The 14,020-nt window shown below is 30.9% G+C and overlaps 1 protein-coding gene across 3 annotated transcripts in view; it reads left to right on the plus strand.

Annotated features, from left to right (window-relative positions):
* The window catches only part of LOC114332203 (eye-specific diacylglycerol kinase), a 1,074,450-nt gene that overhangs the window by 1,032,916 nt on the left and 27,514 nt on the right, over positions 1-14,020 (plus strand). The window contains exon 17 of one of the 3 annotated variants that reach the window (XM_050642120.1): positions 7,457-7,650. The exons of the other annotated variants lie outside the window; for them this stretch is intronic. Coding sequence (XP_050498077.1) covers positions 7,457-7,472 — 16 coding nt within the window. The 3' untranslated portion in view covers positions 7,473-7,650. Of the gene's footprint in view, positions 1-7,456; positions 7,651-14,020 lie in introns of those variants that run through there. 3 annotated transcript variants of the gene reach the window in all.

A 14,020-nucleotide genomic window follows, 5' to 3' on the forward strand; every position in this document is an offset into this window, starting at 1 on the left:
AGCTCTCACACACTTGTACACTAAGCCCTTGATTGAGGTTGGATGAGAGGTGCAATATTAGATATAAGTTTGTACAGAGTTTTTAGATAAAGAAAGTAAAATAAGAAGGTTGTACCTCTCGGGACATTTTTTAGCGTTAGTTTAGATATGTTGGTTGGAGAAAATTTGATTTTATTTTTTATTAAAAATTTTTTACTTCAAGGAAGTTTGACTTTGTTGGTTTTAAGAAAGGCTTAGACTACGTGATGTATCAGAAGAAAACAATAATATTACAAAACGGAACTTACTACATTAAATATAATTTTTCACAGTCACTACGCTGGTTTTACCAGCAATTTTATTGCTGGAATCGAATCTTACGATTGTATATATTAATAATATAAGTATGCAAAGTCCGCAGATAGTGTGCTACTTTTTTTATAAACAAAATGGAGCCCGAAAATCGTGTTTTTTTCAATTTTTGCTCTATAACTTTAAAGATTTTAACTTTACACCAAAAACATCCAAATAAAAATTCATCGTAATTAAATTCTGCATAAAGGCGTGTTTTTCCTGATTTACTTTGACGAAAATTTTCCCCGGAAAATGCGGGGTTTTTCCAATAAAATCTTTAATTTTCAACGAAAATCTTAGATAAGTAATTGTTTATCAATAATTAAATAACTTGGTAATATCAAAGATCTTCTTGCATAAATTATAATTCCAGAAGCGAATGGAAATTGAATGAACAGTTTAGAAACAATTGAATTATTAATTAAAAATTAACGATTACTATAATAACCACAATAATTACTGTACATAAGAATAACTATGATTTTTGTATAAAAAAACTGTACCTACCTAATGTACGTTACAGAATTGAAATTGGACTATGTGAGCGGCCTCAGGAATATTTTAAAATTATAAACAATTTTTTGGCTTATAAACAAATAAAATATCTCGGGAAATATTAAATTAAAATAGCAGCAGGACGCTTCTTTTAAAAGAAAAAACGTTTAATTGTGTTGAGTGGTTCCTGAGATACAACCGGTCAAAGTTGACCGGCATTTACGGCAAAGATATGAACAATAGGATCATCATTTTCAAACCATCACCTTTTTGTTTTTGTCCTATTTCTTCACACCAATATTCATATCTATAAAATGCTCATAACATATATTATTATAATAAAAACTATCGATATTACTAGTGAAAATTGCCAAAAATAGCAAAATTCTAATCAAAAATTGCGTTGGAGAAAAATGTAATCTCAAAGTTCAAAATCGGTATACGTTAAAAAAAATGCATGTTCTCGGCTTCCCATGGAGCTTCTTCATTCTTTTTTTGTTCTCAAGTAACTTGAGTAGAGCCATCTAACTAATGTATTATTAAATGTCAAACTTGCTTTTGTTTTGTTATATTAGATAAATTTATTTATAAGAAAAGAAAACTACATATTTTTCCAGTTGTAGACTTTTTTTAGATAAACTTACTACAAGTGTACCTTTTAACGTTAAAAACACAAATATTCTCCTTTGAAAGCTGTATAATCATTTAAACAATCTTTATATAAACAAATTAAAAAATTTTGTTATAATAAATAATTTAATTTATTACAATAAAACAAAAGTAACGTTGACATTTCAAAATGCGTTAGTTAGATGGCTCTACTCGAGTTACTTGAGAACAAAAAAAGAATGAAGAAAATTGCTCCATGAGAAGCCGAGTAAATGCATTTTTTTACGTATGCCGATTTTGAACTTTGAGATTACATTTTCTCCAACCTAATTTTTAATTGGAATTTTGCTATTTTTGTCAATTTTCACTCGTAATATCGATACTTTTTATTATAATAATATATGTTATGAGTATTTTAAAAATATGAAATTTAGTGTGGAGAAAGAGGACAAAAATAAAAATGTGGTGGTTTAAAAATTATGATCCTATTGTTTATATCTTTGCCGTAAATGCCGGTGAACTTTGACTGGTTGTATCTCAGGAACCACTTATCACAATTAAACGTTTTTCTTTTAAAAGAAGAGTCCTGTCGTTTGTTTTCCATTACCGTTCTCATGATTTAATTTAATTTAATATTTCCCGAAATAATCTGTTTGTTTATAAGCTAAAAAATTGTTTATTATTTTAAAATATTGCTTAGGCCACTTACGTAGTCAATTACAATTCTGTAAAGTACATTAGATGGCTACAGTGTCTTTTTACAAAAATCATAGTTATTCTTATGTATTATAATCATTGTGGTTGTTATAGCGATCGTAAATTTTTAATTAACAATTTAATTGTTGCTAAACTGTTCATTCAGTTTCCATCTACTTCTGGAATTATAATTTATACGAAAAGAGCTTTGATATTACCAAGTTATTTAGTTATTGATAAACAATTACTTATCTAAAATTTTAGTTGAAAATTAAAGAATTTGTTGGAAAAACCCGCATTTTCCAGTGAAAATTTCCGTCGAAGTAAATCGGAAAAAACACATCTCTATGCAGAATTTAATTATCGTGAATTTTTATTTGGATGTTTTTGGTGTAAAGTTAAAATTTTTTAAGTTATAGAGAAAAAATTGAAAAAAAAAACACGATTTTCGGCGTCGTTTTGTTTATAAAAAAAGTAGCACACTATCTGCGGACTTGGCATACCTATATTATTAATATATACAATCATAAAATTCGATTCCAGCAATAATATTGCCTATTCTCCGATAATCTGCCCAGACTACAGGAATTGTATATGAAAATAGTTTACAACTGAAGAAAAGGTTGCCAATGTGAGCCCATAATACCAATGTGTAGGAATTGAGTCAATACTGACAATCGTAGTATTTATTGATATTAAATTTGGGCCACCGGTTTTAAGGCTTACAATATATGCCCCATCATCAGGTCCCATGTCTAGTACATCCCAGTCTTTGCTTAAGAAAAAGTTGTAATTTTTGTTACAAATAAGGTAAAATTGATGAATCTTGGTAACGACACTCTCTGTAATCGTCGAACAATCCATCTTGCTGGAAAAAGAGTACCTATTTAGATATGATTGCATCCTCCATCTTACTGAAATATTACGTTTTGAGGAGGCTTAAGTACTTTATCTTTCAGTTTTAATAGGAGTAGATGTCTTAGCGATAATCTCACTTAACACAGGTATCCCTTTAACCTAGTAGCAGAAAAATTTTGTTCGTGTCACCATCATTTAAACAACAACAGAATAAAAAAGGTACCTGTCTATTGGATTGTCTAACTACCCTGGATAATGCACATGGAAAACTAAAACAAATTTTAAAGAGTAGGTAATATCCCAATTTCATTAAAATGTAATACTATCAGACTACCAAAACTGCCTTACTTATTAATTGTTTTACTAAAATCACACCTTATTTCAATTTGAACGCATGTAAAACAATTTGCTTTGAGCTAATTAAGATTTGAAAAGACAGTTTCCTTTCTATTCAGAGGCGATATACAATCTCCAGACAGCTGTTTCTGCCTTACGGCGTCCTCAGTGGAGCTACGTGCACATTAAGATTGCTTAAGATTTTGTTTCCTTATCTTACACTTTGACCTGAAAAACTTGGCAACGTTCGAAATATTTTTGGGGTATAGTATCATATGCTATACAAATCTAATTTTATGTGGTATAGTATCCTATGCTATATAAATCTAATTACTGATATAATAAAATAGGTTTTTGTAAGGGGATGAACGTCCCTCTGCTAGGAGTTAGATATCCGGAATACACTAAATACTCATACTATGTTTATTTAATCACTATATACGCTAGTAACGAGTTGGTGGGCAAAGTCTATATTCTAACTACATTGATGTCTAAATAATGAATGATGAATAATGAATGATCTCTGCTTTACTTTCTCCGTATCTACAAATAAACTCATAATTGTTTTGTTATGATTGACGACACCGTTTCGAACGTGAAATACTCATAATATTAAAATCGCTGACGTGGGTGTTCTCGAAAACGAATGGCCTACATTGCGTCATTGCGAAATCAATGTCACCCATTTATTTATTATAAACAATACTTATAGATAATGTTTGTGCAAGACCTTTAAAAATTAAATCGATATGGATTACTCTTATTTCTTTTGATGCTAATAGAAATCCTGTACACTGATCTGCACAACAACACAATTGAAATAGCAGTGGAAGATAAAGATGGACAAAGTAGATGTTTGCATATTCTCATCCGAAAATCACAGACCAAACGAAATTGATCAAGTTGTAGGTTAAGTCATTTCGGAAGCCAACATTTTAGAAGATATATGTGTAATACACAATTTTATACCAAAAATCGCTCTTCTTGAAGAAAAAGAAGAAAAGTATATATTATTAAGCATTTCAAATTCGTACCAACCAACAAAATCTTAACAAAAACTGGAAATGTCCTAAAAAGTTAGGCTAAGATCTACAGAGTAGATATAACTTAGTAAATTATGAGCAAGAAGTGTTGATGCCATAACGTAACGTTAGTAGATTTTATAAGTTTGATTTTTTGTTTGTTCTGTATTATATTTTCTCCAATACTTTCGGAATTTTTTTCCTTATTGGGGGTTATGAGCCCTACCCTCAAAAGGAACAGTTAGTATAAGTTTAAAACAATAAAACGATCTTTACGGCGAAGGTAAATGTTTTTTCTTAGTTAGTCAACTGAAGATGTCATTTATTTCCTGTTTAAGCTTCATCATCATCATCAACAATCAGTCAATCGCGTCCACTACTGGACATAGGCCTCCCTCAGTTCTTTCCAGTTTTCTCTACACTGGGCCGCTTGTAGCCAGTTTCCCGCTACTTCGTTTGTACTTTCTGGACCTCCATTCCATGATTCGTCTTGTCCACCGTCCATCTTGTGTTCTAGCTAAGTGTCCTGCCCAGTTCCACTTACGCGTCGTAGCTCTGTCGATGACTTCTTGAACTCCTGATCGTTACCTGATTTGTTGGTTTGTTATGTGATCTTGAAAGCTCACGTTCAGCATTTCACGTTCCATGGTTCGATATGTAACTCTGAGTTTATTCGCGGATTTTTGGGTCAGTGTTAAAGTCTCTGCACCATAAATTGACACAGACAAAACAAATTCGTTATAAGTCAGTCTTATTCGCCTCTGTATTTCATGTGTTTGAGTGTCTCTACTTATTTTGATCTAGTGCCTCAGATATTATTTGTAAGTGTCTGTTTGTTGTATTAGTCCAGAAAGCCACTGCGCATCCGCTAGGAAAAATATTCTAATTCGGATTTTTTGCACAGTCTTACTCAAAAAGGACCCCTTTTAACAAATGTGCATGTTGCCAGGACCAAACGTTGGTCAAAAATTTTTTAAACGTTTTTTTTTTGTTTTTTTCCTAAAATTATTTTTTTTGAATGGAACAATTTTTTTTTTAGGTTTTTTGGATCATTCCAAACAGAAAAGGTCTTTGGTAACTTTTCTCTAAAGTTGATAAAAATTTAAAAATTTGCAAAATCGGCCATTTTTAACCCTCAAAGCCTATGTGAAAAACTGAAAATTTGAATATTACCAAGGTAGGTAGATATTCTTTAAACATCGATTGATGAAATCCCGAAGAGTTTTTTGCAATACAATATTCAAAACTCCTTTGTTTTTTAATTACTAATCAAGCGCGCGCGACACTATTTTCCACCGTTGCATGTGTATGCAGTATGATGCAAATGAAAGGAATAAATTCGTTATTTCGTAAACCGGCGACTTTAAGGAAAAATCCCGAAGCAGGTCAATTTTTATTTTTAAATTAAGTTATTGTGACATATACGGTATATTAGTGACGTGATCCGTCTGGGCGTAATGACGTAATGGATGATTTTTTTAAATGAGAATAGGGGTCATGTGCTAGCTCATTTGAAAGGTTCTTCAATTCTCTATTCAGTAATATAAACATTTACATAAGTATTTATACAGGGTGTGCAATAATTTAATTTTTTTGTCAATTTGCCAAATGATTTAATTTAATAAAAATTTTTTGGACGCCCTGTATAAATTATTATTTACATGTTTATATTACTGAATAGAGAATTGAAGAACCTTTCAAATAAGCCAGCACACGACCCGTATTCTCATTTAAAAAAATCATCGATTACGTCATAACGCCCAGATGGATGACGTCACTAGTATACTATATATGCCACAATATCATAACTTAAAAATAAAAACCGGCCTGTTTTGGGATTTTTCCTTAAAGTCACCGGTTTACGAAATAACGAATTTATTCCTTTCATTTGCACCATACTGTATACACATGCAACGGTGGAAAATAGTGTCGCGCACGCTTGATTGGCAATTAAAAACAAAGGGGTTTTTGATATTATATTGCAAGAAACTCTTCGGGGGATTTCATCAATTGAAGTTTAAAGAATATCTACCTACCTTGGCAACATTCAAATTTTCAGTTTTTCACATAGTTCTTGAGGGTTAAAAATGGCCGATTTCGCAATTTTTCAATTTTTAATAGCTTATATATCAAAAACTATCGACTTTAGAGAAAAGTCACTAAAGACCTTTTCGGTTTGGAATGATCCAAAAAAGCTAAAAAAAATTGTTCCATGCAAAAAAAATAATTTTAGGAAAGAAACAAAAAAAACGTTTAAAAAATTTTTGACCAACTTTTGATCCTGGCAACATTCAAATTTGTTAAAAGGGGTCCTTTTTGAGTAAGATTATGCAAAAAATCAGAATTAGAATATTTTTCCTAGCGGATGCGCAGTGGCTTTCTGGACTATATGGTATTATTGTCAATAGTTATGTTTTCACTCATTACGAGATTTGTTTACAAGTTTAGTTTTCTCAAAGTTTATTTTTAATCCTGCTCTCTCAGACAGAGTTTTAAGCGAATGTGTCATAGAAACTGTATACTGTCAGACTCGTATTCCCCAGTCAAACATCGACATACAGTTACCCATCAGCCAGCTGTGGGCGGAGATGACGGCTACCGCTCAATACGATTACAGCTCCGGCGGAATGCCTCTTCACTACAGAGCACGTCCACCTCGGCAGGTTCCAATTCACTCCATTGCATATCTGCATTTGAGTTCTTCCCATTCACTACATCGAGAGAAACTGATTTCATGATTCTCCTTGCTCGTCTTAAATACATTTTCGGTAGCCCTCACTCCTTGGTTTCGCCGGAGAGGTGGTACGTAGGGGGCGAATATGAAAAGCTTTCGATCCTCTGCTCTTGATCTGCCGAAGGCCGAGATGCAGGCATCATATTATTACAACATCGCCAGATAAAACAGTATTGTAACATAATGACATCTTGACATTGACCACAGTTTGTTTTTTTTTTTTGTTGAAAAAAGCGCACACTAGACATCAGCACCTCTTGCATTGAACAAAAAAGTGAAGAGAAAGTAATCATGAGACTGAATCAAGGGTTTACTTTTTGTTATTATTTTTTGCTTTTCATTCTTATCACTGTAAGGGACCATGCACTTTTAGGAACTCTAAATCTTAATAAGTTAGATACTTGGTATAGTGGATCACCTAAAGAATACTCTTTGTGAAATCGAATATTTTTTGCTGTCTGCATGAAATGATTTATCGGTTACATAACTGGACTTTTTATCACACGATATTTTTCAATCAGACATCTTGTTAGCATGTATTATAAATAAAGTATGGTTGGCACCGTTTGTTTTATTTTTCTACTCCTTTACTATGGTCTAGGTTGTTGTACCGATTTTGCAGGATTGAACTAATATTTATGAACTCGCGTTACTTTTTTGTCAGTATTGTTATACTTTAATACATCATTAGATAATTGACGCACTATTCTTGTAATTTAACCCTATACCCATAAAAACTTTTTTGTTTCTGGTAAAAAATTAAGTATAAGACCAGTCAATTCGTTATATTTATGTTTTATTTATAGTCCAATCGTCAGATATTTGACCTCAAAAAATCATACGAATAAGCTAAATTTTGCTGATAATGTCAATTTTAGTACCCCAAAAAACATGCAAAAAGTTCGCCACTCCTACCCCCAGGTTTCCCCCTTAAATCCCCTCGTAGGGGGAGAGGGAACACTGAAAACATGGATTTACCATGAATTTATACCTATGTCGTAGAAGAAAATGTTACAAATGTGAAACGAACATCTTCTATCATACAATACACAATAAATATGCAACACACAATACACAACACAGTACAACCTTTCCATACACATAACCCATAAAATAATAGTAATAATGTATAAACACACATAATAACAACACAAAATAATCAGAATTTGATGTTACATATGGCATAAAATCTACCCTCAGATATTTTCAGCCAAAGTGTGGCTGCTGCCTATAACATCAGGACCAAGTATATCAGCCTATTTCATCAATTTTTCTGATTAATCATTTTGAAGTCTAATTCCGGAGTGTAAATCGAAACGTCAAATGTTTTTAGGTAAATATGTACTTAATTATAGAAAAAGCTCTTAAAACAGAAAAAGAAATACATGTATGTTTCATAGATATGGAAAAAGCTTTCGACAGAATTAAAAGAGGAGATATTTGGAAAATGCTAGAGAAGAGAAAAATTGAACAAGATCTAATAGGATGCATCCAGAGTTTATACGAAAAAACGAAAAGCTATGTAAGGACAAGAAATGAAAAATCAAAAGTATTCGGCAGCAACATTGGATTAAAACAGGGTTGTGTCCTGAGCCCACTACTCTTTAACCTAGTACTAGATGACGTAATAAAAGAATGCAAACACAAATGGAGAAAATATAATGTAGGATATTGGAAGTTGAGAATGATACAAATAACAGAACTATGATACGCAGACAAACTGGTGATCATTGGGGAGTCAGAAAAACAATTACAAGAAAATATAAACATATTGTATGAAGAGCTTAAAATCAGAAATATGAAAATAAACAAAGAAAAATCAAAAACAATTATCATTGGAAGACAAAAAGGAAAACATGAAATAGAAGTAGATGGCAAGCAACTTGAACAGGTAGACAGATACAAGTATTTGGGGGTAATCATAAGCCGGGATGGAAAATTAGAAGATGAGATAAATGAACGAATTGGAAAGACTGGTAAGCTGTACAATATTATTAAGAGTAACTGTTTAAAAAAGAAAGAAATACCTAAGAATATAAAAACGGAAATAGTAAAAAATATTGTGAAACCCACTCTAGCCTATGCCTGTTAGTGCAGCCGATATGTGAAACAATTGTGCATTTAATGATAGAAATATATAATTTGGACCACATATACTGCACATATAAAGGTTCAAATTTAGATAAGAGGCCATCTCAGATTTTTCCTTTTACAAAAATGGCGGGGATTCAAAATGGCGACTATACATATGTGACTAATAGCACGATAACTTTTGAACGAGACTTCAGATTTAAATCAAATTTGGTATATAGGTTCTCTTTTTGATGTATAAGATTAAGGTCTTGAACCGGAAGAATCGGTTTACCAGAAGTTGTGTTTTTCCTGGTTTTTATGTAAAAATATGCTGTTTTTTTTTTCAATTCTTTCACCCTGTATATATTAATTTTTCAAAAAGTTAATACCACCATTGAAAAGAGCGTAAAAATATTTTTTAAGAAATATTTTTAACTTTTGTTACCACATATACTACATATGTAAAGGTCATTACACAATAATTTTAATATAAAAATACCCAATAATTAAATATTAAATACACATATTAAATACACAATAATTTTAATAATATTTGCACGAATCTGCCGCATATAGGTACATATGAAGATACATTTTGCACTTAATAAATGGTAATTAACATAACTAAAAAGTTAAAAATATTTCCTAAAAAATATTTCTACGCTGTTTTCAACGCCGTTATAGGCCAATCAAGTTAGGTTTTTACTAGACATAACGGAAAAGACGAGGTTTGACAGTTGAAATGTGTAGTATGAGATATTACAAAAAGACTACCATCTTTGGATTCATCAATTTTTTAGTGGAACATTTTTTAAATAAACAATCAAAACGTCAAACTTAGTTTTTTACTCATAACTTAAAAACTTGTTTATTTAGAAATTTGACGTCCACAGGTAACTTTCTCAGAAAAAAAAGATACATCGAATGAGATACACTAAATAAAAATCGGTTAATAAACAAAAAAGTTATTGCAAAACGGATGACAAAATCACTGTTTTTGAATATAGTTAATATCAATTTTATTGTTTGTTAAAATACGTTTTAATATACACAAAATTGAGGGCACTATGGTGTTTGAATGGTGTGCAAAAAATGGTCCAGATCTGTTAAATAGTTTTCGTAAAATTAAATTTGTTTATAAAATTTTTTGAAAAACGAGCTAAGTTCTGAGGCTGGTCCAGTTAATATGGCTAAATGTATCTCAATAATCCGGGGTTCATTTCCTTCGTTAAGATATATACTAACAGCTTATGAAAAAAAAAGTAAAAAAAAATTACATATATGTACACAAAATTATTTGTTAATAAATAGCAGTTTTTAAGCTTATAAACAATTACAATAATTTCGTAGAAACTAAATTAAATTAAATGGCAATAAAAAATACGGAAAGCTGGTTAAAATACACAACTTTCAAAAAAAAATTTTAGGTCCTACGACCCTTAGGGTCTGAGATAGCCCCTTTTTTTTGAAAAAATCACTGTTACGTTAATTAACAACACTAAGAGCTGAAATTAACCAATCTTTTATAAGAAAAGTCAAAGTTTTTAACAAAGTTTTTAGTAAGAAAAAATGTTAAAAATTGTTTAAATAGGAGTGTTATAAACACAGAGTATTTTGCGTTCCGACTAAAGTAAAAAATAGCGGGCGTAGTCGACTGACTGAATAGTGGGCGCGGTTGGCGACCGGCATGCGGCAGCAACTATTAAAATTACGTTATTCCGACCACAAAAATCCACTTTAAGGTGAATGACAAATTTTCGTCATTCCTTATGTTTTCGAGGTCTCTGAATCCGAATATGGAGTTAATTTTTTTCTAGAATTAGTGGAACATGTTCAAAAATCAAATTTTATTCAAAAATGCAAAAAATCAAATTTGATGATTTTTCAATTTTAACTCACTGTATTTTTGGTCGCTGTAAATATTTCCTTTTGAAAATTTTACTGTGTTATCTTTGAAGCATTTAGTAACAATGAGATTTGTCCAAAAGGACTCAACACGTTAAAAGAGAAGTTGTTAATTTTTAAACATTTTGTAGTCAGATTTCGTTAGTTTCATGTTTACTTAAAAAAGTTGAGTGACAAACTTTTTAGTTTATAATTTTCATTAACACAGAAATAAAATATAATTTATGAAGAAGTTTTCCAAAAAAATTCAATTCAAAATATGCAATAGGAAAAATGTTATGTGACTTTATAGACGAGCGGCACACCCCAAAAAAAGCTTATTTCTCGAGATACTGATACTAATTTTGGTCGTACTTTATATTTTTGATGGTGCTCAAAACTAAAATTAGGGTTGTTTGGAATTTTACGTGGGGGAACATTATCAAAATCGCAACTTTACCCTAAAAATAAAAAAAATCACGTTTTTTGAGATTAATTTGCTACAACTCTGTTCCATTGTAATATTTTTTTCTGATATTTTTATAGTATATATTTCTCACCTTTCTGAAGACAATGGGACCTGCTTCAATATTTCTGTCTTGCCATAAAGAAAGTTATAAATTGTTTGAAGTAAAAGGTGCAGATTCTTGAATTGCAAAGTTTCATCGCAAAATTTGAGTAACAAAATTTGAAATTTAGCTGTTTAATTAATTTTAAGTTAAAATCTAGAGTACAGGGAACAAAATGTTTTATAGAAAAAAAGTGGTGTAACTTTTAATTTTAAGAAAAACCTGATTTCATATTTTTTTATTTTTAGGGTAAAATTGTGATTTTGACAATGTTTCCCCATCTAAAATTCAAAATAAAACTCATTTTCGTTTTCAGCACCATAAAAAGTATAAAGTAAGACCAAAATTAGCCATTCACCACACCGTGGTTGATATCTCGAGAAACGAGCGTTTTTTTTGGGGGAGTACCACGTACCACTCGTCTATAAGGTCGCGTAACTTTTTTTCTGTTGCATATTTAGACTTTGTGGCCTTTTTATTGTGATTTTTTAAATTTAATTATTTAAAATATAATTTTACTAAATAAATGTGCAACATAATAATATTCATAAAATTCAAGTTTCTACCAAAATATATAAACATAATATTAAGCTTCAAATCCGGTATACTGTCAATGTTAAAAATGGGCTGCAACGGTCTAGCGCTAGCGAATGCTAGTCCGCGAATTTATTCTCATTCGGCTGCGCATATCATTTTTTTTACTTTAGTCGGAACGCAATATACTCTTTCTTTATAACAATACTGTTTAAACAATTTTTAACATTTTTCCTTGCAAAAAACTGTGTTAAAAACTTTGACTTTTCTTATAAAAGATTGGTTAATTTCAGATCTTAGTGTTGTTAATTAACGGAACAGTGATTTTTTCAAAAAAAGGGGCTATCTCAGACCCCAAGGGTCGTAGGACCTAAAAATTTTTTTTTGAAGTTGTGTATTTTAACCAAATTTCAGTATTTTTTATTGCCATTTAATTTGATCTAATTTCTACGAAATTATTGTAATTGTTTATAAGCTTAAAAACTGCTATTTATTAACAAATAATTTTGTGTACGTGCATGTAATTTTTTTTACTTTTTTTTTCATAGGGTATTAGTATACATCTTAACGAAGGAAATGAGTCCCTGATTATTGAGATACATTCAGTCATATTAACTGGACCAGCCTCAGAACTTAGCTCGTTTTTCAAAAAATTTTATAAACAAATTAAATTTTGCAAAAACTATTTAACAGATCTGGACCATTTTTTGCACACCATTCAAACACCATAATGCCCTCAAGTTTAGGTATATTTAAACATATTTTAATAAACAATAAAATTGTTATTAACAATATTCAAAAACAGTGATTTTGTCGTCCGTTTTAAAATAACTTTTTTGTTTATTAACCGATTTTAATTTGGTGTATCTCATTCGATGTATCTTTTTTTTCTGAAAAAGTTACCTGTGGACGTAAAATTTCTAAATAAACAAGTTTTTAAGTTATGAGCAAAAAACTAAGTTTGACGTTTTGATTGTTTATTTAAAAAATGTTCCACTAAAAAATTGATGAATCCCAAGATGGTAGCCTTTTTGTAATATCTCATACTACACGTTTCAACTGTCAAACCTCGTCTTTTCAATTATGTCGAAAAACGGCTTATTTTTTACTAACTTGATTGGTCTATTATCACCTTTTTGAAAAATTAATACATACAGGGTGAAATAATTGAAAAAAAACAACATATATTTTTACATAGAAACCAGGAAAAACACAAATTCTGGTAAACCGATTCTTCCGGTTCAAGACCTCGATCTTATACATCAAGAAAGAACCTATATACCAAATTTGGTTGAAATCTGAAGTTCCGTTCAAAAGTTATCGTGCGATTAGTCACATATGTATAGTCGCCATTTTGAATCCCCGCCATTTTTATAAAAGGCAAAATCTTAGATGGCCTCCTATCTAATTTTGAACCTTTATATGAGTAGTATGTGTGGTCCAAATTATATTCTTCTATCATTAAATGCACAATTCTTATAATATTTGCACGAATCTGCCGCACTATGTGAATCTTGGGCATTAACAAAAAGGCAAAATAATAGACTAATAAGCACAGAAATGAGATTTTTGGGAACAATAGAGGGGAAAACAAGGAAAGATAAAATTAGAAATCAAACCTTTAGAAAAAATCTGGAAATACATTAAGTTACAACAACAATCCAACAAGGACAACTTAGATGGCTCGGACATGTACTGAGAAGAGGAGAAGAGAAAATAGTAAGACAAATATATGAAGCGAGAGATATGGGAAGAAAGAAGAGAGGAAGAGCAAGAAAGACGTGGACAGAAGAAGTGAGGAAAGCGACCGACAAAAGAGGAATAAAATGGGAGGAAACAAAAGCATTGGCTATGGATAGAAGGAAATGTGGAAGAAA

The sequence above is a fragment of the Diabrotica virgifera genome, chromosome 1 (assembly GCF_917563875.1).
Source record: "Diabrotica virgifera virgifera chromosome 1, PGI_DIABVI_V3a".
In the NCBI taxonomy this organism is placed as follows: domain Eukaryota; kingdom Metazoa; phylum Arthropoda; class Insecta; order Coleoptera; family Chrysomelidae; genus Diabrotica; species Diabrotica virgifera.